Genomic DNA, 24,002 nt, shown 5'->3' on the forward strand with positions numbered 1-24,002 from the left:
GAAACAGAACCACCCATTCGCCCTCAGCGTATTCTTAAATGCTCTTCGCAAACGGGCCCCGTTCTTACATCTTGAGCAGTTTTAAAAATCACGTGCTTTGGCACGCAGGCTCTTAATTTGCGGCGGGTTGGTTCGTGTTACGTTTTGTTTGCCGTCTATTTCCAGGAGATACTGCTGGAGCTGGGGGACATGACGGCGTCGGCCAACCAGAACTGGATCGTGTCGGCGATGAACGAGATCTTCCGGGTGAACTTCATCCTGGCGAAGCGGCAGAGCAACATGCAGATCATGGGGTCGGTGCAGTTCATCGGGCCGCGGCGGCGCGCCGACGACTTCATCTACACCTTCGAGGTGAAGAGCGAGGAGTTTGACCAGCACTGCATCTTCTCGCGCAAGACGCACAGCGACCTGGACAAGTGCTACACCTACTACACCAACGGGGACGGCTTCTTCATCAACAACTCGGTCCTGTTCAGCTCCGGCGAGGAGGGCAACAAGTGCATCCTCGTCAAGCTGGTGCTGAAGAAGAAGAACGTGTGACGGCGTCTCGGCGTCTCTGCCTCGTGCGTGAGACCGCACGAGTCCAGTGCGTTGTAGCAGTTACACTACCTTCTGCAATGCACGCATGACATTGTCTTGTTTATCTATTTATTGTTCTGTTTTACTCATCTGCTGATGTGTATATCCAACTCCCATAACAGGGATGTTAAAATTTTGCCTGTGTTTGGTAGAAAAATTCGCTATTTACATTACAATTAGGTTTTTGTTTGTTTCGCATAACTTGCCTTTATATTTACTGCTGTAACTATATTGTGGCAGTATGCAGTCTTGATGGTAAGATATGATAGTTTATTGCTTTTTAGCTTCATGCCAATAAGTATGTTATATGATAAAAATTTGGTATTGATATTGACTATGTTTTGGCTATTCTAATATTATTTGAGAACATGCCTATATATTATGTGAAAATCTCATAATTATTGTGTTATTTAATCAACAGTGGGAAAGGCTGTGGTGTAGTGCTACGGTGCTCATTTAAGAAAATTTCCTGTCCTCGGACAGTTGTTATGTTTAGGTTGGTACAGGATTCTATTTTTACTGGATTTTGTAATAGTGACGAGTCCTAGAATATAATATGCATCATAGCATTTCCTGTCAAACCAACTAGTATCAGGTATTTTTATTTCAGTGTCAAATATATTTTGTTATTTAGAGATTTCAGTAAATTTCTCATGTAACATAACATACTATGTATTCAGCAATTTACCATATTTAAAATAACATGTCTAAACGTTCATTAGGTGACATTTTTTCAGTATTTCCATAGTAATATTTATGATGCACTCTTAATTCAACTATAGTAATATGTAAGCCTCTTAAATTATTAATTCAAAATATGGCAGTTAAAATTCTGTTTGTTTAATGGCTTTCAACTGGTAAGGTACAGAATTACTATAAACTGTTTTCAGCACACTCGTTTACCAGGAGTATCCAGTAAGTGCAGAAAGATCCCTAAAGCTCATAGGGTGAGTGCTAGATCTTTAATTTATCCTGTTCACCGGATTGAGATGAGAAAGTTGGATTCAGTAAAATTTGATTGCCCATGTTAATTACCGATGCCCGGAATCCGTAAAAAAAAACAACTGGATAGTCCATTTCACGGTAAGGGCCGCCCTTGTATTTGCATCTTCTCTAGAATTCTCAGCACAAGAGAAGTGTTTGTGAACTGTGCCTCAGCTTTTTGGGATGTAAACATTACGGCACTGTTTCGCCTTGTGGCCTATCTCCATCTGCTGGGGAGACCAGTAGAGAGATTCTTTGTTTCAAGTTGGGAGATGTAAAATGTGGTGGGGGAATACGGAATAGACAGGTAGGCGTGTGCAGTGAACTTCACTTGAACTGGGCACCACGAGTTAAGATGATGATGACGATGATGATGTCGGCGGCGGTAGCCAATGGACCTGTCGCAATGTGTCACTGGCCACTAGCGTCTGTCCTCATCTTCATCCAGTGGTAACTCCCGTGGCAGTCTTGTCTTGTGAAGAAGTCGTCAGCCTGGTGAAACATCAGTTCTTTTTTCCTACCGTGTGTGAGTACTGATTGTGTTTGTACAGTTTTGTGGAGTAGATATAAAAATAATTTTTTTTACATATAATAATTTTGTCATTAAGTGTGTAGTTTCACTGTCTCAGCCGTGAATTTTCTCGCCTTGCACTTGTAGAAAATAATGTAGAGTTTACTTAATTTTATAATAGCATTAAGACTGTGGGTTTTTGCCCAACTATGATTGTATTGCATTATCACCTGTCTGGCAAGTGTGTCGTGCTGGTTAATATTTTGCATATGTGTTTGTGTTGAGTTAATGTGATCTAAAAATTTAATCGAAATGTTTTCACTTGCTTTATTCAGATTGGGTAAGAAAAGTAAGTAATAGAAATTCACTTTTCTTTAGTGGACTGATTTTTAAAGTGGTTTTTTTTTTTAATGTAGCCAAGAATTTATTGTATTTGAAAGAGATCCTGTGTGAGTTTTTTGCGTTAAAAGTGTAAGCTGAATTTACTCGGATATAAGACATTTTTTGTGATTTTTTTGACCTCGGAAAATGGAGTGCATCTTGTGTCTCAAAGTGTCCTACATTCATCGAATTCTCTTGTTTCCAAGCTTTAATTATGTTGTGATTACAATCATTAATGTCTTACATTACTCCTCAGTATCTGAGAAAAGTGTAATAGAGCAGACTAATTACTAAGGTTTGGTTGTGATGTTAAGAGAATTACTATACCAATATTACCTTCCATTACCAATCTTCACCTTTTTGCAGAAGGATCTGTGTACTTGTATTGAAGGGTGACTTGCAACTTTTAGGGAACTTGCCTTAAGGAGGTTTGTGTCTTTGAATCATGTGCTCATAGATTTGAGTAAGTTTAGTAGTTTCATGTGGACAAATGTTTGCATAATCAGCCTGTTGTTCTGTTATGTGTTGCTTAATATGTTTATTTTCTCCTGTAAAGTTTTTATTTATTATTATATTATTATTATTATTAAAATTGTTGGGATCACATAAAATCATCTTGGGTTCCACATTAAATCTATGCCATTTTTTTTGTGGTAGTTAATACTTTTCATCTTGCTTATTTATATAGATTCACTTATTTTTTTATATGAGTTACTGCTAAGCTTTCCAGTGTTATGTTGATTGCATTTGTGTTGTTCATGAGTTAAAATCCAACTTCTCATAGTGAAAAATTTTTGTGAATAATGTTTATAGATCTGTTTTAATAATTAGTTATTTGTAGAGATGGACCAAGACTAAAAAAAACTTGAACAAGTCAAGCAAGTAGCTTCAGCTCGATTTAGCGTGGCTCGATAGTCGAGTTCATATCGGATGAGAGACTACAATATTTTTCCTTAAACTAATACACATTTGACATCTGCAACTAGCATAAAATTATTAACCACTATTTTCTTACCACTTCGCAGTGAAACCTTGTATTTACATTCTCGCTGTTTTCCTGCAATTTAAGCTGTTTTCATAAAGTATGATTTATTTTACAATATTGCACTGCTTCCGTACTTTATATCCCAGTATGTTCATTCCAGAACACTAGATATGATGCGATTTTTTGAATGAAAGCTTGCAGTACAACAGATTATAACAAATTCAGCAGGCATACTTTTAAAAGAAGTTACTTGAATGTCTTGGATGTAGTTTTTTTCTGCTGTGGCATCACGCATCAGTTATTATTGGCACAAATGTGGAATAGCACCAAAAAAAAGTGCTACATATTATATTTTTCTTCTCTTTGATTATCTTGTCAAAATGACAAACAGTTATAATTAGTTATATATAAAAGATGCTACTATGTAATTTTGTTTGAAAAAAGTGACATGCCTAATTATTGTCATTTTCAAAAGGAAGAATGAGTAACCAAAAAATAGTGGAAGTATATGGAAAAAAATAAAACTGGATAAACCTTTTTTCCTGATTATGTTTACACTTTATATTTTGGTATTTAAGATTTTATGTGCAGATTTTATCACATCCATTGAATGCAAGTAATCTTGGAGAATGGTGGTTTTGGGGAGATAAAGGTGTATTACAAGTTAAAGGTTTTTATGCAAAGTGGGAGTAAAGAAATTATCAAGATTTAAATGTATACAAAAGATTTTATGTTTTATTAATGTGGCTGACCTAACCTGTACCAAAATAAGTTTCGTTCACCTTATTTCTCATAACCACACACTCCTGAATAACCTCAGTCTAACAAAAAATATTGTAATATTCGGTCTCTAAATAATTTTGCATAATTTAATAATTTCATCTGTATTACTAAATATCTGCATGCATTTGTTTGTCACATTCTTTCTTTTATTACACCTCAAAACAATGTCTGCAGCTACTCTAGCTTGATTCTATAAAATAATCTCATTTAAACTCAACAGTATATTAGCTGAACTCAACTTGACTCAACTGACAAATTTCAAATTCATCCATCTCTAGTTATTAGTAAGGACGTTCAACGAGACTGGGTGTTGATGGTTTGAGCATAGGAATGATGAGTGACAAAGTGAGATATGTGTGATACATTTAGAGTTAAACCTTATGGTTTAATTATTAAGCTATACTTAAAGCAATATAAAGTTTTTTTGTGCTGATATATGTAGGCAAAACTTGGTAAGTGTACTAATATTGTATAATGTAGGTATGATGCTCATAAATGCATTAAAACTTACAATTCGTCTTTTGTAAGTTTTTTTTTTTTTTTAGCTTATTGAAACGTGTATTTACCTATGTAGTGATTGAGCCAATAAAGTCTTGATAAATGCAAAGATTGGAATTTGATGTTTTTTCTACTCTTTGTAGGTGTAGTTACCGACTTGACTGCTTTCCTGCATGTGAAGTTCAGTCTCTTATTGTGTTTGGATCAGGTTGGTTTAAATATGTAGGAAATTCCTGCAGCGGTGTTCAACAAGAGTGAGTTAATGGGTAAGTAGGTAGTCAAGCGAGACCCACAACACTGCCATAGAGGTAACAGGGATGTTGCCACGTGCAAGTGTGTTGGTAGTGATTGTCTCCCAGCCCTGTGTTGTACTACCACCACAACGAGTGTTTTCTACACACCCCAGCATGTTGACCGGCTATAATGGACTGTCTTCATGGCTGCGGATGTAGCATTTTCATTTTCAGAGCTATAGATAACCGTTTTCCCAACATCTTCCTTATAAGGGGATGGACACCCTGCGTTTATAAAAAAAGTCTGCCAGCCATTATACTTAACTAGATATCCTGCATTATCAAGTGAAGTTAGCCTAACGCTCCTACCTACCTGACACGACACCCAAAACACTTGCCACTGACCTGGGCTCCCTTATAGAAAACCTGGCTGGGCTAGGAACAGGGTAGTCCTTCCCCCAACCAGTGCTCCATAAGAAGTGAGAACGTCGCCGCCTTTACCTCATATGCTAGGCTCGGAGCATGTATCTTTCAATAGTCTTTTCTTCTAAGAAGTAAAACACAAAACTTCTATATTGCTAATAGTTTTGTACTATTTTTTTTTCTTAGCACATCATGATGTGGGCGAGTTCCTTTAATTCTAAGCTTCATTGGCCAGGCTGAGAGCCGGGCTTCAAAGACAGCCCAGGGCAATACAACATATGTAATATCTCAGTTTTTTATTTGAGGAAAATATAAGTTAGAATCGGGCCTGAATTACATTGTGTCGGGAGCAATTGCTTTGATCATCCTGTAAATATCCATTCCATACGTGCAGAAATAGCACCACCACCAATTAGCTAGGTACAATTAATTTGTGTCTGAGAAATAAATGCCCTTAAGTATTTTGGTGTAAAAATCTAGCTTTGCCACCTTTAACTATGTGCTACAGTTATCCACAATTTTTTTAATTATTTTAATTCTTTAATTTTAAGATTATAGTGTAAACGATAAGGCGTACTTATTTAAGTCACCAAGGGCGGTATTCCAAGACGTTTCAGTAAGGTAGCGAATATGCACCAACGAGCATACAATCATTATATGCACTGCCTTGTTGGGCAACTGCCGTATCCTAACTCTCGGGTCATATTCCAAAACGTGTCCTAACTGAACCCCTGTAAGGTATCAGATCGGCAGCCGTTTTAATAAACGAGTACTTGTACGAGGCTATAAACAGTTGTACTTCGTGGAATCCATCGTAATTTTAGCTTATTTTTTAAAACTATGGAATTATAATGTGAAATAAAATATTTAATTTTGATTGTAAAAGAATAAACGATGAATTTTTGGCCATATTTATGTTTGCTGTTTTTTAAGATATTAGGGGGGAAATTGTAATCGTAAAAGTTCCATTAAAGTTCATTAAAAAGGAAAAAATATATATACAGTTATGGATCAAATCGGCAACAGATAGGACACCAAAAATCAGTGCCCTAAAAATAAGGGACTGGCCTTGTCCTATCGTGCACTTGGAATATGGTTAGGGTACAGGTATTGCATATTCAACACCTAAACCCTTATTTTTGTGTCTTGGAATACAGCCCCAAGTGTATCATATAATGCCAATTAACCTCACTATAAATGCTTATCTTTACAGTATCTTTTCAAACGTCATTAAAACCTGTTGTTAAATTGTTTACAGTATGTTATACTTATAGTATACATAATAATAAAAAAGCGATTATTTTGGAAATTAAAACAAGCGGGTAACACTCGAAGTTGTTATAATATTATTATTTCGATTACAAATAATAATACTTTGATGTCAAAGTTTTACAGAAGGCTACTTGAATATCATGGCGTTAAACCGCGGTAAAAAATATGGTCAACTACAATAACAAACACAAACTCTGACCACATGTTAAAGTTCCTGATACGTTTGAAATGACGGACGATACCGACGAAAGGGAGACTATATGTGATTCTGCGGTAATCTTAAATTATCTTTTAATTATGAATAGTCAATTTTAGATTACTTTTGTAGTGTTTTTTGGTCTCGCAAAAAATAGCCATAATAAAGTAAAATCTATTAAAATTTTAATTTTATGACTATTTATTATTGAAAAAGCTTGGTTTTTACGTTTATTTACTTTACAGTTAGTTGTTGTTTTCCCTAGATCAATTGAGATATATTTCTCAATTTCTCATCAGAATTTTTAAAAAACTGAGGTTATGTATATTTACTGGTCTTTGCACAAAGCTCAATATTTCTATCGAGAGGCTTATCTTGTTAACATTTAAATTTAATTTTAATTACTGAATGAAATGTAATAAATAGTTAATTCTGTACCATTAAATAAATATGAACAACACTGTCTAATGGCAAACTTAAGTTGTTGCTATGGGGCACATGATGTGTGTCCTAGCCCCACTTTAATGACTAACTACAGTGCTTTTCCATGTTTGAGTTTCAATTAGCACTATGTGGTTACACAGAGTTCAATAATAACCACTGTTTTGGAAGATACTTTTTAAGTCAGTTAAAAGATTTTATTGTTTTAATAAATGTTATTGACGAAAACTTTACAAATGTCATATTCCATGGAATGCCTGAGTATCAAGCCATTTTACATCATGAAAAGCTTCTGACTAGTAAGTTGGACTTTGAATGGAAAGTAAACTAGTGTACTTAATATGTCTGGAGTTTTCAGTTTGTGGGTTGACAACAAAGTCTATGAGAAATTTTTTTCGTTAAGGATTGTAAGTTTTGAAAGATTTTGGTAGGGAACATACAATCAGGAATCGGGGATTAGGTAATAATGAAGAGGTCCGGAGAGAAGTCTGTGAATAAAGAAACATGCTACATAGGCTGTGTTCTATTAAGGAAACCCAACTGAATTAGACATGTCATGGTAAAGAATGAATTGCTGAGTGATATAGTCTAAGGCAAGGGAAGATAAATACTGGTAGTTGAAAGTGTCAAGCAAACAAAAAAGATAAACTTTCAGGAATTTACAAGAAGCTGCAAATATAATGAAATAGGAAAGCCTTTTTGTACTGAACTTTAGACCTACAATCAGGCAGAGGAATATGTCTGTGTTTTGCCTAATGGTTTCAGTTTCTGATTGTTGATGTATATTGTAGGTTATGATTATTTTATAAATGCTCTTTACATTTTTTGAATAAATAATTTCTTTTGTAATACAGGCTTCCTTGGTCGAAGGATGCCGCCTCCCTGTTCGAATGGCCGGTGGCAACGATTGGCGTAAGTTTTCCACCTCTTAAAACTTGATAGTGGGTGTCTTTTAGTTGTCAACTGATTTTAAATTCTCCTCGTACAAATTTATTTATTTATTTTTTTGTATTGCAGCACTGGCGGAAATAGTCAGCATCAAGGAGATACGAGAGTCGAGGTTCTTCTACGTACACTACATAGATTGTGAGTTCTTGTGCCTTAATCATATTTACTTGAATTCAAGATGACTTAAATTAATCACTTTGAAACATAAAATAATCTATTATTATACAGAGGTTTTTTATTAGATTAAAACTAATACTTTCTGCTATTATAAAATTTACCCCGTTAAGAATTATTTTTCCTACCGGAAAGTTAAAAAATAATTGTCTTTTGTATAGTCCATAAGCATTAACAGTTTGATTGTTTTGAAATTTGCTTGGGTAATAAGCACACATTCATGTTACTTGAGATCATTTTCACATGATAGTGACTGACCGTTTGGTCCAGTGGTACGCTTTCGTGGCTGTGGGTTGGAGGTCCTGGGTTTGATTCCCGTTTTTTTTTTTTTTTTTGCGATATTTCCATTGGTGAAAAATTCCCTTCCCACACCTCCACGTAGCGGGAGGCAGCGGTAAACTCAGAACAGAGCGAGGACGCAGTAACTACACCGAAAAGTCTCCAATTTAGTTAGCACTCTTGTGTTTTGGCACACGTCCGGTACCAGTTGAGTTGCTCGTGTCAAGATTTTTTTCTTATAAACTCTGGGTGTTTACCTGGATCGCTGGCAGTTCAAGTTCGCTCCGAGTTCGTCGCTACTGTCAGTTTTCCTGATTCCTAGCGAGTGATCGTTCATGTTCTCTTTTTCACGCTTGGTACTCCTGTTAAAACTGTATTGGCGTCTGATGACCCGGCGAGACCGCGATGCCGAGGGTGCGGAATGGAATACCTATCACTGTGCTGCTGCTAGTGTGGGTGGAGGGAGGCACACGTGTGTGATGCCCGCCCCGCGCGTGTGTGATGCCCGCCCCGCGCGTGTGTGATCCCCACCCCGCGTGTGTGATGCCCGCCCGCGTGTATGTGATGCCCGGCCCGGGCGTGTGTTATCCCCACCCCGCACGTGTGATGTTGCCCCGCGTGTGTGATCCCCACCCCGCGTGTGTGATGCCCGCCCGCGTGTATGTGATGCCCGGCCCGGGCGTGTGTTATCCCCACCCCGCACGTGTGATGCCGCCCCGCGCGTGTGTTATATCACCCCGCACGTGTGATGCCGCCCCGCGTGTGATCCACACCCCGCGTGTGTGATGCCCGCCCCGTGCATGTGTGTGATGCCCGTCCCGCACGTGCCTGATGCCCGCCCCACGTGCGTGACGCCCGCCCCGCGCGTGCCACAGTCAACAAGCGGCTGGACGAGTGGGTGACGGAGGAGCGGCTGGACACGCGCAAGGTGCAGTTCCCCCGCCGCGACGGCCCGGCGCAGGGCACGGGCGTGAGCACGCCCAAGAAGCTGGGGCTGGGCGCGGGCATGGGCGGGGGCAGCGTGCCGTCGCGCCCCAGCTCGCCCGTGGCCGCCGAGCTGGTGAACGGCAGCGCCGTGCTGGCCGCCGCGCTCCACAAGAAGATGTCTCGCAAGAGGAAGGGCGTCTCCCTCGAGAGCGAGGTACGCGAGCTGCTGCGGCCGTGTCGCATCCGTGTGTTGTCGCAAATACGATGTGGTGAAAATAATGTGTGAATAAAATTTGCAATATTTACTTTATTTACATCAGTATTACAAGTTTTTTCATTAACGATACTTGTGATATCAGTATTTTCACTGGAAATATTGTAGTTTTAGAATTTTCAAGGAACAGTAATTTACATCAGTGTCAGTACATGGCTTCTACATATTAAAAATAAATTTATTGGACAAGTAAAAAATTTACAATTATAAAACAGGTTTTAACATATGACTTGTAAATGTTAGCACACTAATCAATCTGAATTTTTGTTTTAAAGGAAATTGAGATGACACAGAAAAATTTTATTTAAAATTGAAATATGAGCTTGAAGAACACATAAATTCATATGGGAACTGTCTGTTCTTAAGGGAATTAAAGAGCACAGAAATATGCTTGGTGCATCTCAGAAAGTGTCTGGTTGCATTAGTGACGCTGGTTTGAACATGCCACCCGGCTCAGCCAGGCAGGGTCAGCAAGGATGAGATATAGGGATGCGAGTGTTAGTGTCGATCTTCTCTTCAGGGTGGGTGAGGTGGAGTGGGGGATGGATACAGCTGAATACCTTCGCGAGGAAACCTGCTGCCTCGAAGCAGGGTGTGTTACATTTTCATTAGCGAGCAGAGATCCGAATGATAAGCAGTCGATAGTCCAATCACTACGCTGTCACACAATCCATTTTTCCTTGAATGTTATTCTTTTGCAGCACACACTTTTTTAAATTGGCTTATCACGTTCCAGGGTGTCCACATTCTGGAAAGTCAGCTAAGTTGGAGTCGGTCAGGAAAAGTCAGGAAATTTACTGGAAATCATGCAAAAGTCACGAAAATTCCCAAGTGGGAAAATGTGTCATCTCCAGTCTAGCAACATCCAGACTGTGAAATAATTTTTTATTCCAAGTGGAATTTTTTAGTGCATTGTCTGCACACTATAAAATTGTGTATGTGAGGTTTATGTTTGATTTTCATTTTTGTTAATTAATTCTAGGTCAGCTATGGCAATTTGGGGGGTTGGGGGGGGGAGGCTATGTAGTTTCATTATTTAATACAGAAATTTCACAAAATAGCTCAATTATCATAAAGGGAAATTCAAAAATATGGTCATGGAAAGTCAGGGTAAAGTCACTAAAATGCTATTGCTGATTTGTGTGGACATCCTGTGTTTGTATCACAAAACGTAAATGATAATAGGCATAAATGAGTAATATGTATTTTTTCAAATGTTAGTTTTAAAAGAAAGTGTTTATGTATTAGTTGTAATGTATTGTGTATGTTTGTGACCAGGGGCGCAACAACTTTATTTCCAAAGGGGGGGCAATATATATTTTTTATAAAGAATCATCGATCCCACCCTATTGAAGCGGGGGGTCCGGGGGTCGTCCCCCGGGAAAATTTGTATTTCAAGGTGGAAAATGGTGCTATTTAAGCAGTTTTACTATCTAAAAATTGATTACACAGCACTTTCTTTGCCCCCGTTTGCCCCACTTCAAGGTTTCAGAGGGGGAGCAAAATACCCTTGCCCCCCCTGTTGTTGCGCCCCTGTTTGTGACCACGCTGGGCGCTGTAGACTTGGCCGGCAGTGACGGAGTGTGCGGTGCAGGCGGGCGAGGCGAGGGGCGGGGCAGAGGCCGCGGGCGCCGAGGCCCGGCCGGAGTCCCAGGAGGCCCTGCCCCGCAGCACGGGCAGCATGGTCGCCCACCACGACGACGTCGTCACGCGCATGAAGAACGTCGAGATGATAATGCTGGGTCGGCACCGCATCCGCCCGTGGTACTTCTCCCCCTACCCGCAGGTGACCACGCCACCCTTTACCGCCGGGACTTCCAGCATACTCATTCATGTACTCAGTACATGTGATAGAAGTAGTGAACTTCTTTGGCAATTCAAACCTCAACTCGTAACTATATAGTACGGGGTAAAACGGCTGTGTGAGAGAGAGACAGAGACAGAGAGAGAGAGAAAAAAGAGAGAGAGAGACAGAGAGAGACTGAGAGAGACAGAGAGAGAGAGAGACTGAGAGTGAGAGAGACAGAGAGAAAATTTCTTAATAAATATTACTCACTGTTGAAATACACCATAAAGAAAAACTGTGCGTGTTACTTTTTCTTCACACAATTCTGTCATTTGGAACACGCCAAATCTCTGGAAGAATTATGAAATTCATGACAGGCAGCACTATCTATGTGGGAAATGCAGGGGCTGTCTCCAACAGCGCTCTCTACGCTGCTGGTCGAACAAGCAGTAAACGCGAACGCTCTGGTAGCAAATATAAAATTCAGCTGACTGTATAGGATACCTATATCTGTTTTCTGAAACAAGTGCATTCTCACAATCTCTTGTCTTATTCTTTCGTTCATCTCTCTCACTACTTTTTTTTTTTTTTTTTTTTTTGCAGGGGACAAATCAACACACAAAAAGGAAGACGAATACTTTGGTCAAGTCCCCAAACTCTTTCCTTTTCGCTTCAGAAATGTTTTAAAACAGTGTTTCACGAAAACTTTGCATTAAAATTTGGCCTTGAAATTTTACTCACATTGCGCCCAAAGAAGTTTCACTTCAAAATATTTTTAATGTTTGGCTTGAGCTGTATGTAAAAAAAGTTTGCTTTATCCGGGTGCACTTGGTGCAAATTCTGAAGATCGCCAGTGGAGTGGTCGTCAGCCTGGCTTTCCCTCTTTCCCTCCCTCCTCTTCCCTGTCCCCTCCTGCAGCAAGGTGCTTGCGCATTAGCTCTTACGAGCTGCTATCAGTCCTGATGTGTATCTGTTGTTATCTCACGGGAATCTGGAAGCTGTCACCAGGCTTAATGAGGTGTTGACTCGGTTAACAGACCTCACCAACTTGGTTTCAGGAGATGGTCCATTTGCCCTGCATCTACATCTGCGAGTTCTGTCTGAAGTACCGCAAGAGTTTGAAGTGTCTGGAGATGCACTTGGTGAGTCTCGATGTCGCTCCCAACATTATTTGTGACACAAGCGTGACGTAAGGAATTTTGTTTCTTGCCTTGAGATAGCTTTTTTTTTGCCACCCATGCGGCTTCACCCCACGTCGTCCCGTACGACCTCGATGTCAACTGGGCGTAAGTTCATTTGTTCAATCTTTTCACCTCTCGCGGTTCCATTCGAGGCCCAAAGTGGCTGTGAAGAGATATATTTCTGGGTGGTAAATATCTTATTTATGCCCCCTCATGATGGTAGCATAAAAGTTTGGTAAACATGATCAAAATCAAACCTCTTTGGACTTCATATGCAACCTCAAAAATTGAAAAATTACCCATAGTGTTAATTTTGTTATGCAAAAGGACAAAAAAAACTCAAGTTTAATATTACATTGATGTATATTGAAAAGATTTATTATTATTTTTTTTTAAAGCAGTTTTCTAAAGTAAAGGACTAGAAAACTAAAGGTTGGTATTTTTTTTACAAGTAGTAAAAAATACTAAGCTAGTATTAGAAAAAAATTTCATCTTGGTACTTTTATCTTACCTAAAGTAAAAAGATTGTAATTATGGGGGGGGGGGGGGGGGACTATTTGTTTCACAAATTCCAGGGGTAATGCAATATGTAGATCTCAATATTTTTTGTATAAACAATACAATTTGGAAACCTTGTCTATTCAGCTTTCAGATGTGACTAATATTAGCTTTCTGTGTTTATTAAATGAATAATAACTGACATTTAAAAAAGGCAGTAAAAAGGCACATTTCTGTGCACCGCAGTGCTTAATATTGCATATATGTAAGAAATTATGTACACTAAAAATAAAATTTAAATTGTTTTGTGCTCTACAAGATATGTACAAAAAGCCATGGAGCAGTCATATATGGTTGCTGGGATGGTTCATTGCTACAGGCTGTTTGTCTGTTGCTTTCCAGTTTTCCTGTTGTGTGACATATGTGTTATGTTAGGGTGTGTATCAACTGTGAAAACTGAGAAAATGGTGGGAATTTCAATTGATCAGGAACTAACCGGGAAACATGTAAATGTTTCTAGATAATTCCAGGAATGTTAAGTTGTCCCCTTTACAGCGGTTGAGACATAGCCGCTTTATTTATTTATTTATTATTATCATTAATTTTTTCCATTTCACACCACCAGTTAACAGTTGTGAGTGAACGCACTGCTGAAATCCCAGTAGCGTGACAGTGCGACGCATTGTCTGTGGTGACCTAGCTGCAGACGAGAGTTCAGGGCAAAAGAAAATAAAGTATAAACTAAACCATTGCCTTTGTAGATGTAGGTGGTCCTGGTGTTGTCAGCCAAGTGTTTGTCTCTCGTTCCCACGCAGGCCAAGTGCAACCTCAGGCATCCCCCGGGCAACGAGATCTACCGCAAAGGCAGCATATCGTTCTTCGAGATCGACGGCCGCAAGAACAAAGTGTACGCTCAGAACCTGTGCTTGTTGGCGAAGCTGTTTCTCGACCACAAGACGCTGTACTACGATACGGACCCGTTCCTGTTCTACGTGATGACGGACTTTGACGCGCGGGGTTTCCACATAGTGGGGTACTTCTCCAAGGAGAAGGAGTCGACGGAAGACTACAACGTAGCGTGTATACTCACGATGCCGCCGTATCAGCGCAAAGGATATGGAAAATTGTTAATAGAATTTAGTAAGTATGGTTTGAAATTTTTTTCTTTCTTTGATGTTTTCACGCACTTACTCTTTCTTAATCATTTGAACATTTCTCTGGTTTTGTTGATATTTCATGTTTTTTAATGTTTTCGTCTGTTTTTATTCTTGTTATGTTTCACAGTTTTAACAAAAATTATTGAGTGAAACTGTAACAGTTTTATAACTGCGTGCGTACCTCTAGTGTGTCATGACTGTCATAATGTTGCTCAAAATACTTTTTTCTTTTCCTGGATTAAACTGTCATTTACTCATTTGATTGGTTGCTGAATGACAACAGTGAGATTTGGCAATGCCAGTTCAGTGGTCGAATGCTGTTTCCCATACAAAACAAATTGCAATGAAGTGATGTACTTTCAATAATTTTACAAATAAATACATAATTGGGTGCTTCGCTAGCACAGTGATACAACACTAACCTTAATGCTTGGTACATAATTATCATTTCATGAAGGAAAAAAAAAAGTTTCTGGAAGTGCATGCCAGAAAAACAGACTGATTTTTCAAGTACAGTGTGTCTCAAAAGTCAAATGATCAGTATTACTGTCTCAAATTGAGAGAAATATTTTAAACTGAGATCTGTATTGACCGTAAATTAATGTGATTCTGAATGTAATGCAGCCCTCAAACTTTTTGATTATGAGTTTATGAAAAATTACTTGAAAATTATTAAATTTCTTCCACATTCACTAGGCCCTTTTTGGGTGCCACTTTCGTCGGTAGAGTGATTTGCATAGTCTCTTTTGAAACACCAAGTTGCAGTTAGGAAAAAAAGTTTATGGGTGTGGTTCTAAAGTTGCAGCTGTTCAGAAAGCAAAGAATTTTGTGACATTGGGCGGTTGGCGGTCGTCCGGGAGGGAGATTGGTGCCTGTAGAAAGAAAAAAATATTAATGAGTGTTTTTACTCTTTAAAGAAATCAATACAGAAATGTAACCCTCTAGAAAGCAGAGAACACTGTACTGAAAAGAAAACCAACAATGGAGTGCACTGAAACGCCGGAAGCGCAGTGATGCGGCCGGGCATCAGAGGTCAGCAGCCAGGATCCGCCCGGATCCTGGCTGGGTCGGAGACGGATCACAGAGTGCATCCGACCACTGAGCTGGTTCACTGAACCAGGCGCAGGCAGGCCGTGTGCCAGCGTCGGAGCCCGCGGAGTGAAGGGCACCGTGTGCTGTGGCGGATTTACAAATTTTTCAAGGTATAGGCTGTAAAGTTTTTTCCGCCCATGCCTCTACAATTTTCATGTCCTAGATTATTTTTACAATCCAACATTTCGTTGAAATTGCACGTAAAATAATAACTAATTTAAACGCAGAGGTCGATTACTGGTTGGGGGGGGGGGGGGGGGGGGCGAACTGGCTGTTTTACTCTAGAATATGGGAGTTTGCTACACGGGTTCACGGAACGTACAACAAGGGAGGGGGGAAAGTCATCGGCAAAATTTGTTGCAGATGTCTATATGTAAAACATCAGAAAACAGAAAACCGTCATTCCGTCATTCAGAAATCTTTTTGATTTCTATGAGGTAGCAAAAAAATTAATTCGGCCCCCAAATCTGCCGCCCCGGGCTCAAGCCTGCTCAGCCTGCTCAGCCTGCTGGTGAATCCGCCGCTGACCGTGTGCTGTGGTCGCAGGCTACGAGCTCTCCAAGTTCGAGGGCAAGACGGGGTCCCCGGAGAAGCCCCTGTCGGACCTGGGGCTGCTCTCGTACCGCAGCTACTGGGCGCACACCATCCTCGACTTCCTGATCTGCGCCAAGCCCACGGGGGACTTCGAGAGCCCGCAGATCACCATCAAGTGAGTTGCCGTGTGTCGTAGGGTTCGGGCCCTGCGCACATGCGCTGCTTTCCATTCAAAGAATTTCTAATGGTTTAATTTGTATTAAATATTAGGGATGGTCTTAGACTCTAAAACTCATGTGAGTAGCTACAACTCGACGTCATTTGCAGGTTTTTTTTTTTTTTTTTTTTTGTTTGTCTGTCTGTCTGAGAAAGGTAATATTCACACCTCCAGATTGAATATGGTAGTATTTATTTTAATTTCATTGAAGAATTTCATTCTGCAAGTTAAAAAGATATTAAAAAGGCAAAAAATAACAGAGATAAAAGAGTAGTATGTTCTCTCTGTGTCATGTAATTTGGCGCTCCAGAATTGGAGTGACAGAGAAGGGTAGTCGTGCGAGTAGACGGTAAACCAGCAGCAGCTAAGGGTGCGGGGTTGGTCCGTGCGTTGCAGCGAGATCTGCGAGCAGACGAGCATCAAGAAGGAGGACGTGATCTCGACGCTGCAGAACCTGAACCTCATCAACTACTACAAGGGCCAGTACATCATCACGCTGAACCACGAGCTCATCACCAGCCACTCGCGCGCCATGGAGAAGCGCGCCACCCGCATCGACCCCAAGTGCTTGCACTGGACGCCCAAGGACTGGTCCAAGCGCGCCAAGTGGTAGCGCGTCGCGACGCCGCGCGGACGTTACGCTTTCCGGCTTGTGGTTCAAAGTGAAATCGATATTGTTGCAACAACTGATATGAAATTTTTAAATCAAAACTGTTAATAAGTGTCATTTGGATTCTTGAGGTGTTATTTGAGCCTAAAAGGAAAAAAAGAAAAAAAGATGTTTAAAACTGTATGAGCCAGTCTGATTGATTGGCCATTCAACTGTAATGTGGTGCTGTTATTGAATAGGGACACCGAACATTGTCGGAGTTGCAGTGTGAAACATCGATCATGTTTCACACGGGTTTAAAAAACTTTTCTTGTTGTTTTAAATACTGCTTCGAGTCCAAGTAACTCGTACTGTAAAAGCATTTTGAAAATTAATACCCTGCTACGTAAATCCACTTGAATGGCTTAAAAAATAATTAAGTTGGTAATGAATGACATACATTTTTTTTGTATATACAATATACTCGTGAGATAGTTTAAATGCCATTCATTTTTAGTTGCATCAGTATTTTGACTAGTGTATTAGCTTTTTCTATTCTTTTCTGTGTCATTTGCAAGTTAAATTTTTGATGTGTTGGCATCTTATCTCCCGGTATATGGCGTTTGGTAGGAGTATTTTTCTGAAAATCTATGGCGGACACATGTGTAGCAATGGGTCGTTACCACAACGCCGAATACCATAACGCCAAATACCAAATTGACCGCAACGCCGACAGCTAGAAAACTGCTGTGTACCACAACGCTGAAATACAGTAGCGCCGAAAAATGTTGTTGCGGGGAGGGGCACAGGAGCAAAATGAAAAACTGAATGAATTTGTGTGCTAACCTTACCTAACCTAACCTTTGTGGCAGTCTTGCAATGACATTTTTCGGCATTAATGTATTTCGGCGTTTTGGTAATTCGGCGTTGTGGTAATTCGGCGTTGTGGTACACAGCAGTTTTCTAGCTGTCGGTGTAGTCAATTTGGCATTCGGCGTTATGGTTTTCGGCGTTGTGGTTCGTCGTCTGTAGCAAAATAACATGTCTGTAGTCACTTACATAAAAATTAGAATGCATACCAAACGTATTGTGTTCCAAATACAACTTTATAATAGTACAACTATCCTTTAATACATTATGTTATAATTTATAATTTTATAGTCATAAAAAGAAATAATGACTGACAACTTATAAAGTACGTTAAAATGTAGGCATTCCAATTATGACAATCTGTAGTTAACATTGAAATGTAGAGCTAGCACAGCATTTGTCAGTCAGTAGAGAGACACAAAACTGATAGCTTACATGTATTTGATGCCGTGTTAAGGTTAAGATTTGTTTGTACTAAATATTTACAGACTGTTTTCCGTTGTTAAAGCAAAAACAAATATCCATACATATAATTACTGTTATATGTGTTTTGAAGTGTTTCAGGTTAATTTTGTTTTAATGTAATTAATGTGGGGATGGGCCGGTCGAATCCAGGATTCGTCGAATCTGCGAAGATTCGGCGAATCTGCGAGGATTCAAGTAACCTATTGGCGAAAACCACGCACATTAGTAAACATTCAGCCAAGAACAAGAGAAATATGTCCGTAGATTTAACCATATTTACCTGAATATAATGCGATGATTTTTATCAAAATATCTAAAACTGAAAGTGGGGATCGCAGTATAACCGCAAACCTACATCTTTGCCGCTCGAAGAATGTTTTGAAATGACGCGGCGCGGCGAGACAACTGTGTTGAGGTCAGGGCCGGCGCCAGCAATGCGGGAAAAACGTGAATATGTGTTTTAAGGGATGATAGTTGCACATTTTATAATCAAACCGTGCATCAAAAACACATTTCGTTCAAATTAAAACAGAAAAACGTACCTCGGACGAAAGACGGAATTAACGCATAATTATCTTCGTAGTAGAGCTGTAGCAAACCGTATGTATTCGGTACTGAGTGACGGGTGCGCCATCTAGTAACGAGTAACGAAACGTTACACACGGCTACATTTCGTTACTCGCATTTTTCGTATGTTTTTCGCATTTTTCGTATGTTTTACGCATTCACGTGCATATTCAATGAATTTACGTTACAAAGAACTATGTTTGTTTATTAAGTAAAGTATAATTTGGAAATTCGTCGTCCAAGTTTTTTACTATTTATAAGAAAGTATTTTTTACAAATTAGAAATATGTATGTTTTTGTTTTTTATTATCGCATATTTTCACGTTTGTTTTGTTTTTATCTTAAAAGAGATAATATAATAAAACCGCTCTAATGAGATTTAATTGTTTCTTGGTTAACAAAAACTGTTAATTATCAAATATTGTTAATTGTTTATATTCTATTTATTATTACATATTTACGCAACGTCATACTGTACGCGTACGCAATACGACTCAATTCGCTACTGCAACATAACATAGCATGTTATGCGGTATCAGAAGTAACAAGTAACGTAACTATACGATAGTAACGAGTACTAACTGTTATAGTAACGAATACATACGGGTACGCTATTTTCGTTACTTTTACACCTCTACTTCGTAGTACATACTAACGAAAAAATAGGTAGTTTACTCAATACTTGATAGAGCGCGCGCGGGGCATTCAATCATCGGCGATTTATTGATAGCCCTCTACGTGCGCGCACTCTATACGGGAATCAACGTAACCAAACGTGAATGATGCTAAGATGCAACGACATATTTCAACACGCTTGAAAATATCTTTAAAAAAATTTCCACATTAAATCAGTAAGTGGTAGTATTCAAACTAATAATAAATTTCAACTTGTAAAATACATAAAACGTTTGATATAGGAAAATAACTTTATTGACATCCTGGAGAAAAATAGCGTATACAGTAGAACCCTGTTATAATGTTTTTCAAGGGAGCACAAGAAAAAAACATTATAAGCAGGAAAACGTTATAAGCAGGAAATCTCAATTTAGCACTTAACAATTTTCGAGCTTTGTACCAATGGACTCACCAAGCTATGTAAACAACTTTAATGTTAAAACCAAAGATAGTATACTTGATATATGAATATTCTGAAACAAGCCAACAATTTTTCAACTTCGTCTTGTTCCCTGGTTCAATTTTGTTTGTCTTTAAAGATACACTGCCACATTTTTTTGTAAAATTGTCTCACGATTCATGATGACAACATTAAGAGTGAGAACGTCTACTCCTTCGCCACCTGAAAATGTTTAATTTTGTGATTCCTACGTATGAATGAAAAAAAAAATTATTTGTAAGCAATAGAAAACACTTTTAGTTATGCCTACGCTCAATGGTTGGCAACTTAAATATTGTAGGACTATGTACGTGCATCTGAATACCCACTGGAATGGCAAGGAAGAGAAGAGTTGACTAAGGGTGCCAACTGTCACGTAACTATGAAAATTGTGTACCTTCAGTATATTGCATAAAATTATATTTTAACAAAATTCATGTATGTATGGCAGTGATTGTAAACATAAACATACATAAAGGAAACTTTTTATTGTAAGTGTTGGAATAATTTGGTTTTAAAACATTTTTCCCCCATTTATTGAATGTTAGAAAGCAAACATTATAAGCAGGAAATTACACTATTTATGAACGTTATATGCAGGAAATATATACATTGTCCTTATGGGGGAAATATTGGGACTTTAAAAATATGACATTATAAGCAGGAAAACATTATATGCAGGAACATTATAACAGGGTTCTACTGTATCTTAATGAGAAAAATGGCAGGACCATAACTTTTACCAGTGTTTGCGATATGATCTGTGTTGGTGACTGTTAATTGTCGCGTTTTGGGGTTATGTTACGAGGGGAAAAAACGTAAATAGCGGAATTGATCGTTACATATTTTACCTGTAGTAGGCCTACTAAGTGTACATCAGGCATGTTCCATTATTATGGTTTTTAAATTAGGCTTCTGTGCTCATTGAATGTAACTATCTTAAGTACCTGAAGTTCATATTACTTAAATTAACTCATGAGTAGTGTTAAAGTAGGTTTTTTTTTTTAATTTTTTAGGTCATATTAACTAGCATCGCATGCCCATATTTCATCAAGTTCTTTGTATTTGTTTTATGCCTTTTTTAATGGAATAATCTCAGTGTTTTAGGTTCATTTGTACTAGAAAACAACAATTTGAATTAAAAATTTTTTTAATAATTTTTTTTTTCATGGATTCGGATTCGATATTCGACAAATCCTTAAAGGATTTGACTAAGTATTCGGATTCGGCCAAAAATAGGATTCGACCCATCCCAAAATTAATGGCCTGCAACTTTTACATGAAAAATTATTAAAAGACAGCAATAAAACCAATAGAAAAAAGTTAAATATCTTTGATGCCGAGTTAGTCCCAATAAAATTTTCATGGATATTAAATTATTGACATTTTTAAGGTTGCTATTATATCTTGTTATGACTATTCAAGTATACAAAATGTATTTCAGGATAATTTCACTTACATAAAGTTTAATTTGGCATGCCAGTATACTTAGTGCATCCCCGATGTTCACGAAACATGAACGGGTACGTGTTGCAGCACTTGAGTCCTTCATCTTGAAGACTTTGGCTTGTGGCTACAGCAGTTTCTGCACGCATGCACATTGGACATTCAACCTGTTACATTTCAGTTGTGTAATGCGTACTTTATTGCATTTATGGTGCTGTCTAAAAATTCACCTTAAAGCACCCAAACAAGTATAACCTCAGAAACGGCCATTTACTCTCTCTTTCCAACGCATGAATTCTGCCAGTACCACTGTCCTTGTTTTGGTATGCTTTGTTGCTAGGTATACACCTCTAAAGATAATTAATGAAAACATTTTTTTAATGTATCTGGATCACTGTATTTTGTAAAGTTAAATTTAGAATGAGAACTTTTGAAATACTTTTTCCTGTTGTATTTCATCAACAGCATTATCTGATAATATTCAATCTTTATTTCTAAGAAGTTGAAATTGAAAGACACCATCTAACTTAGGTATTGTTCAAAAAAAAATTTTTATCTGTTAATATTACAAATATTTGCTTTTTTTTGAGCCTAGTAAATTTTATGGAAAGCCTTGCCAATAATAGTGAAGACTTCTACAAATAGTTTCTTCTGTAAAAAAAATTGAGTTTATGTTTTTGTATCAGAATGAGTAAAACTACAATAATACTGTCAACAGACACTATTTTATGATCTTCAGAAAAATTAACAATTAGTACAATTTAAAGAATAATAAAAAATTCACTTTATCATACACCCACCCTTATTATTGCTAATTAAAATTCATCAAGAAACTTTATCAATGTTTATTTAGGGATAATCAATGGTGTATTTGTGACTATCAAACCTGGATTTTTTTTGTGTATTTGTTTTGTCAGATAATTTCTTTTTAGCTTTGAATTTTGATAAGCTTCCAACACCCATACCTAGAGGTAAATTGATAATGCTGTAAGATTACATAGAACTGTGCAGAAATGTTGTGAACTGCTGGAATGTGTGAAGTCAAAAAATCCATTACTTGTGCAGTCCATACAGGATCTCCGATAAAATGGAGACAAATAAACCACGTATCGTCTGCAAATTTTGTGTTTGGAAAAAATTAAGAACTTATTTTATGTGTTTTTTTTCATCTCGTGTAAAGATATTTCTTGTATTGATAAAGTACCGTACTTACCCGCACCATTCACAATATTCTCCTTCATTACCGCTGCTGGTGAGGATGTCTCTTCGTATCGAACTGTATGGAAATATGTTTTGAAATCCTGAAAATGCTAGGGCTCTAAAATATCTCACATTGCACATTCATAAATTAAACAGAAAAATGAAATTTTTTTTTTTTTTTTTTGTTAAATGCTTAATGTAAAAAATCTATAGTATGATGTAAAAAAATAGATTTTTTTAAACCTTTTTCTTTATTCCGCCTTATTGTGTTTGAACGTTCAGAAAATTGCAATGGTTTCCACCTGCCGAAACTCTTGCATGAATGCTTGTCTGTTTCTTTTGTTATCTCCTTGCATTATGCATTGGTTGTTACATGACAACTGACAAAATTAGTCAGAATGTTGTAGACATAATGAAGACGATACAGAGATATTGTATCTCCCGTGTAATACCTTAGATAAGAGATAAAATGCATCCTTGGCATACATGTATGTTGCTAATGATGGTCACAACGTTCTGATAAAATTGTTTGTGAGAGTGGTGAAACATTGTGAATGTATGTTTTCACAAACACATGAAACTGTTTATGGCTTTGTACACACATTGTCCCATTAACTTTTTGGAAACAAATTTTTTTACAAAACAATTTTTTGTAACAGTACCTGAAATGATTTGTGTTGTGTGTGAAATTCTCTTATTTTTCTGTTTGTGTGATTGTGTACTGTAAAATATGCATACTGTAGTTCAAACAATTGATAGTCATGTTGAACTGTTCCAACCTTTTTGTATGATACCAGAATCTGCAGTGTGAAATACATTTGAACAGATGCTTTCTGTTCTCTATAATATTGTTGCTAACTTTTATTTTGGTTATTTAATTTACATTGTAGTATTAATTTTTTTAAAGCTTGAATTACACTTAAGTATTGTAATATCTTGACGATTTCTTGCAACAGTATGGTTGATAAATATAAACAGTTCTCCAGTCGTGCCAAAATGGCTTCCCACTCTACTCTCATTGGTTGTTCTGCAATGCATCCATAACAGAAATAAAATATATTAATTTCCCTCCTATTCACACACAGCCCAATGTGCTATTGTGAATCAGTAGGTTCGAAAACATGGTGGTCAAATCTTGTGTGCACTACATACTGTTACTTTTACGTCATTGAATGGTATCTGCCAGATTAGTATTGGTGTTCCATGTGATTACGAAACTAATTAGGTAGGTGCAAGATGGCCACCAACATCTCATTTTAGAGTTTCTTTTATGTTCCTGTCACATTAACATATTTAATTTTCATACTGCTTTAAGTTGGGCCATAGTTTAGTGGTTAAGAAAGTCCAATTTTCTTTGAATTTTCTTTGAAAGCAGTAAAAACAACACGGAATCAACGT

The 24,002-nt window shown here is 37.9% G+C and overlaps 2 protein-coding genes across 6 annotated transcripts in view; both read left to right on the forward strand.

The window, feature by feature from the left end:
* Positions 1–4,830, forward strand: part of LOC134535215 (uncharacterized) — a 23,260-nt gene extending 18,430 nt beyond the window's left edge. For all 4 annotated transcript variants that reach the window (XM_063374264.1, XM_063374265.1, XM_063374263.1 and 1 more), the window contains one exon: positions 166–4,830. In XM_063374264.1, the coding sequence (XP_063230334.1) occupies positions 166–540 (375 nt within the window). In that variant the 3' untranslated portion in view covers positions 541–4,830. The remainder of the gene's footprint in view (positions 1–165) is intronic.
* A 1,969-nt stretch (positions 4,831–6,799) lies between these two features.
* LOC134535218 (histone acetyltransferase Tip60) lies at positions 6,800–23,450 on the forward strand. Of its 2 annotated transcripts, none has more exons than XM_063374268.1 (9): positions 6,800–6,922; positions 8,141–8,198; positions 8,304–8,372; positions 9,563–9,828; positions 11,483–11,674; positions 12,733–12,816; positions 14,169–14,493; positions 16,149–16,311; positions 16,750–23,450. In XM_063374268.1, the coding sequence occupies exons 1-9, from the start codon at positions 6,878–6,880 to the stop codon at positions 16,964–16,966; spliced, it is 1,419 nt and encodes a 472-aa protein (XP_063230338.1). In that variant the 5' UTR covers positions 6,800–6,877; the 3' UTR covers positions 16,967–23,450. The 2 variants fall into 2 exon arrangements, with proteins under 2 accessions (XP_063230338.1, XP_063230339.1); XM_063374269.1 differs by having other exon boundaries at positions 12,736–12,816.
* The last annotated feature ends 552 nt before the right edge of the window (positions 23,451–24,002 follow it).

Source organism: Bacillus rossius, chromosome 8, assembly GCF_032445375.1.
Source record: "Bacillus rossius redtenbacheri isolate Brsri chromosome 8, Brsri_v3, whole genome shotgun sequence".
Taxonomy (NCBI): domain Eukaryota; kingdom Metazoa; phylum Arthropoda; class Insecta; order Phasmatodea; family Bacillidae; genus Bacillus; species Bacillus rossius.

Coding starts and splice junctions, on each gene's coding strand:
- LOC134535218 (XM_063374268.1), top strand. CDS start 6,878: ATGACGGACGATACCGACGAAAGGGAGACTATATGTGATTCTGCG. Junction 14,494..16,148: donor AAAATTGTTAATAGAATTTA/GTAAGTATGGTT, acceptor CTGTGGTCGCAG/GCTACGAGCTCTCCAAGTTC. Junction 16,312..16,749: donor AGCCCGCAGATCACCATCAA/GTGAGTTGCCGT, acceptor CGTGCGTTGCAG/CGAGATCTGCGAGCAGACGA.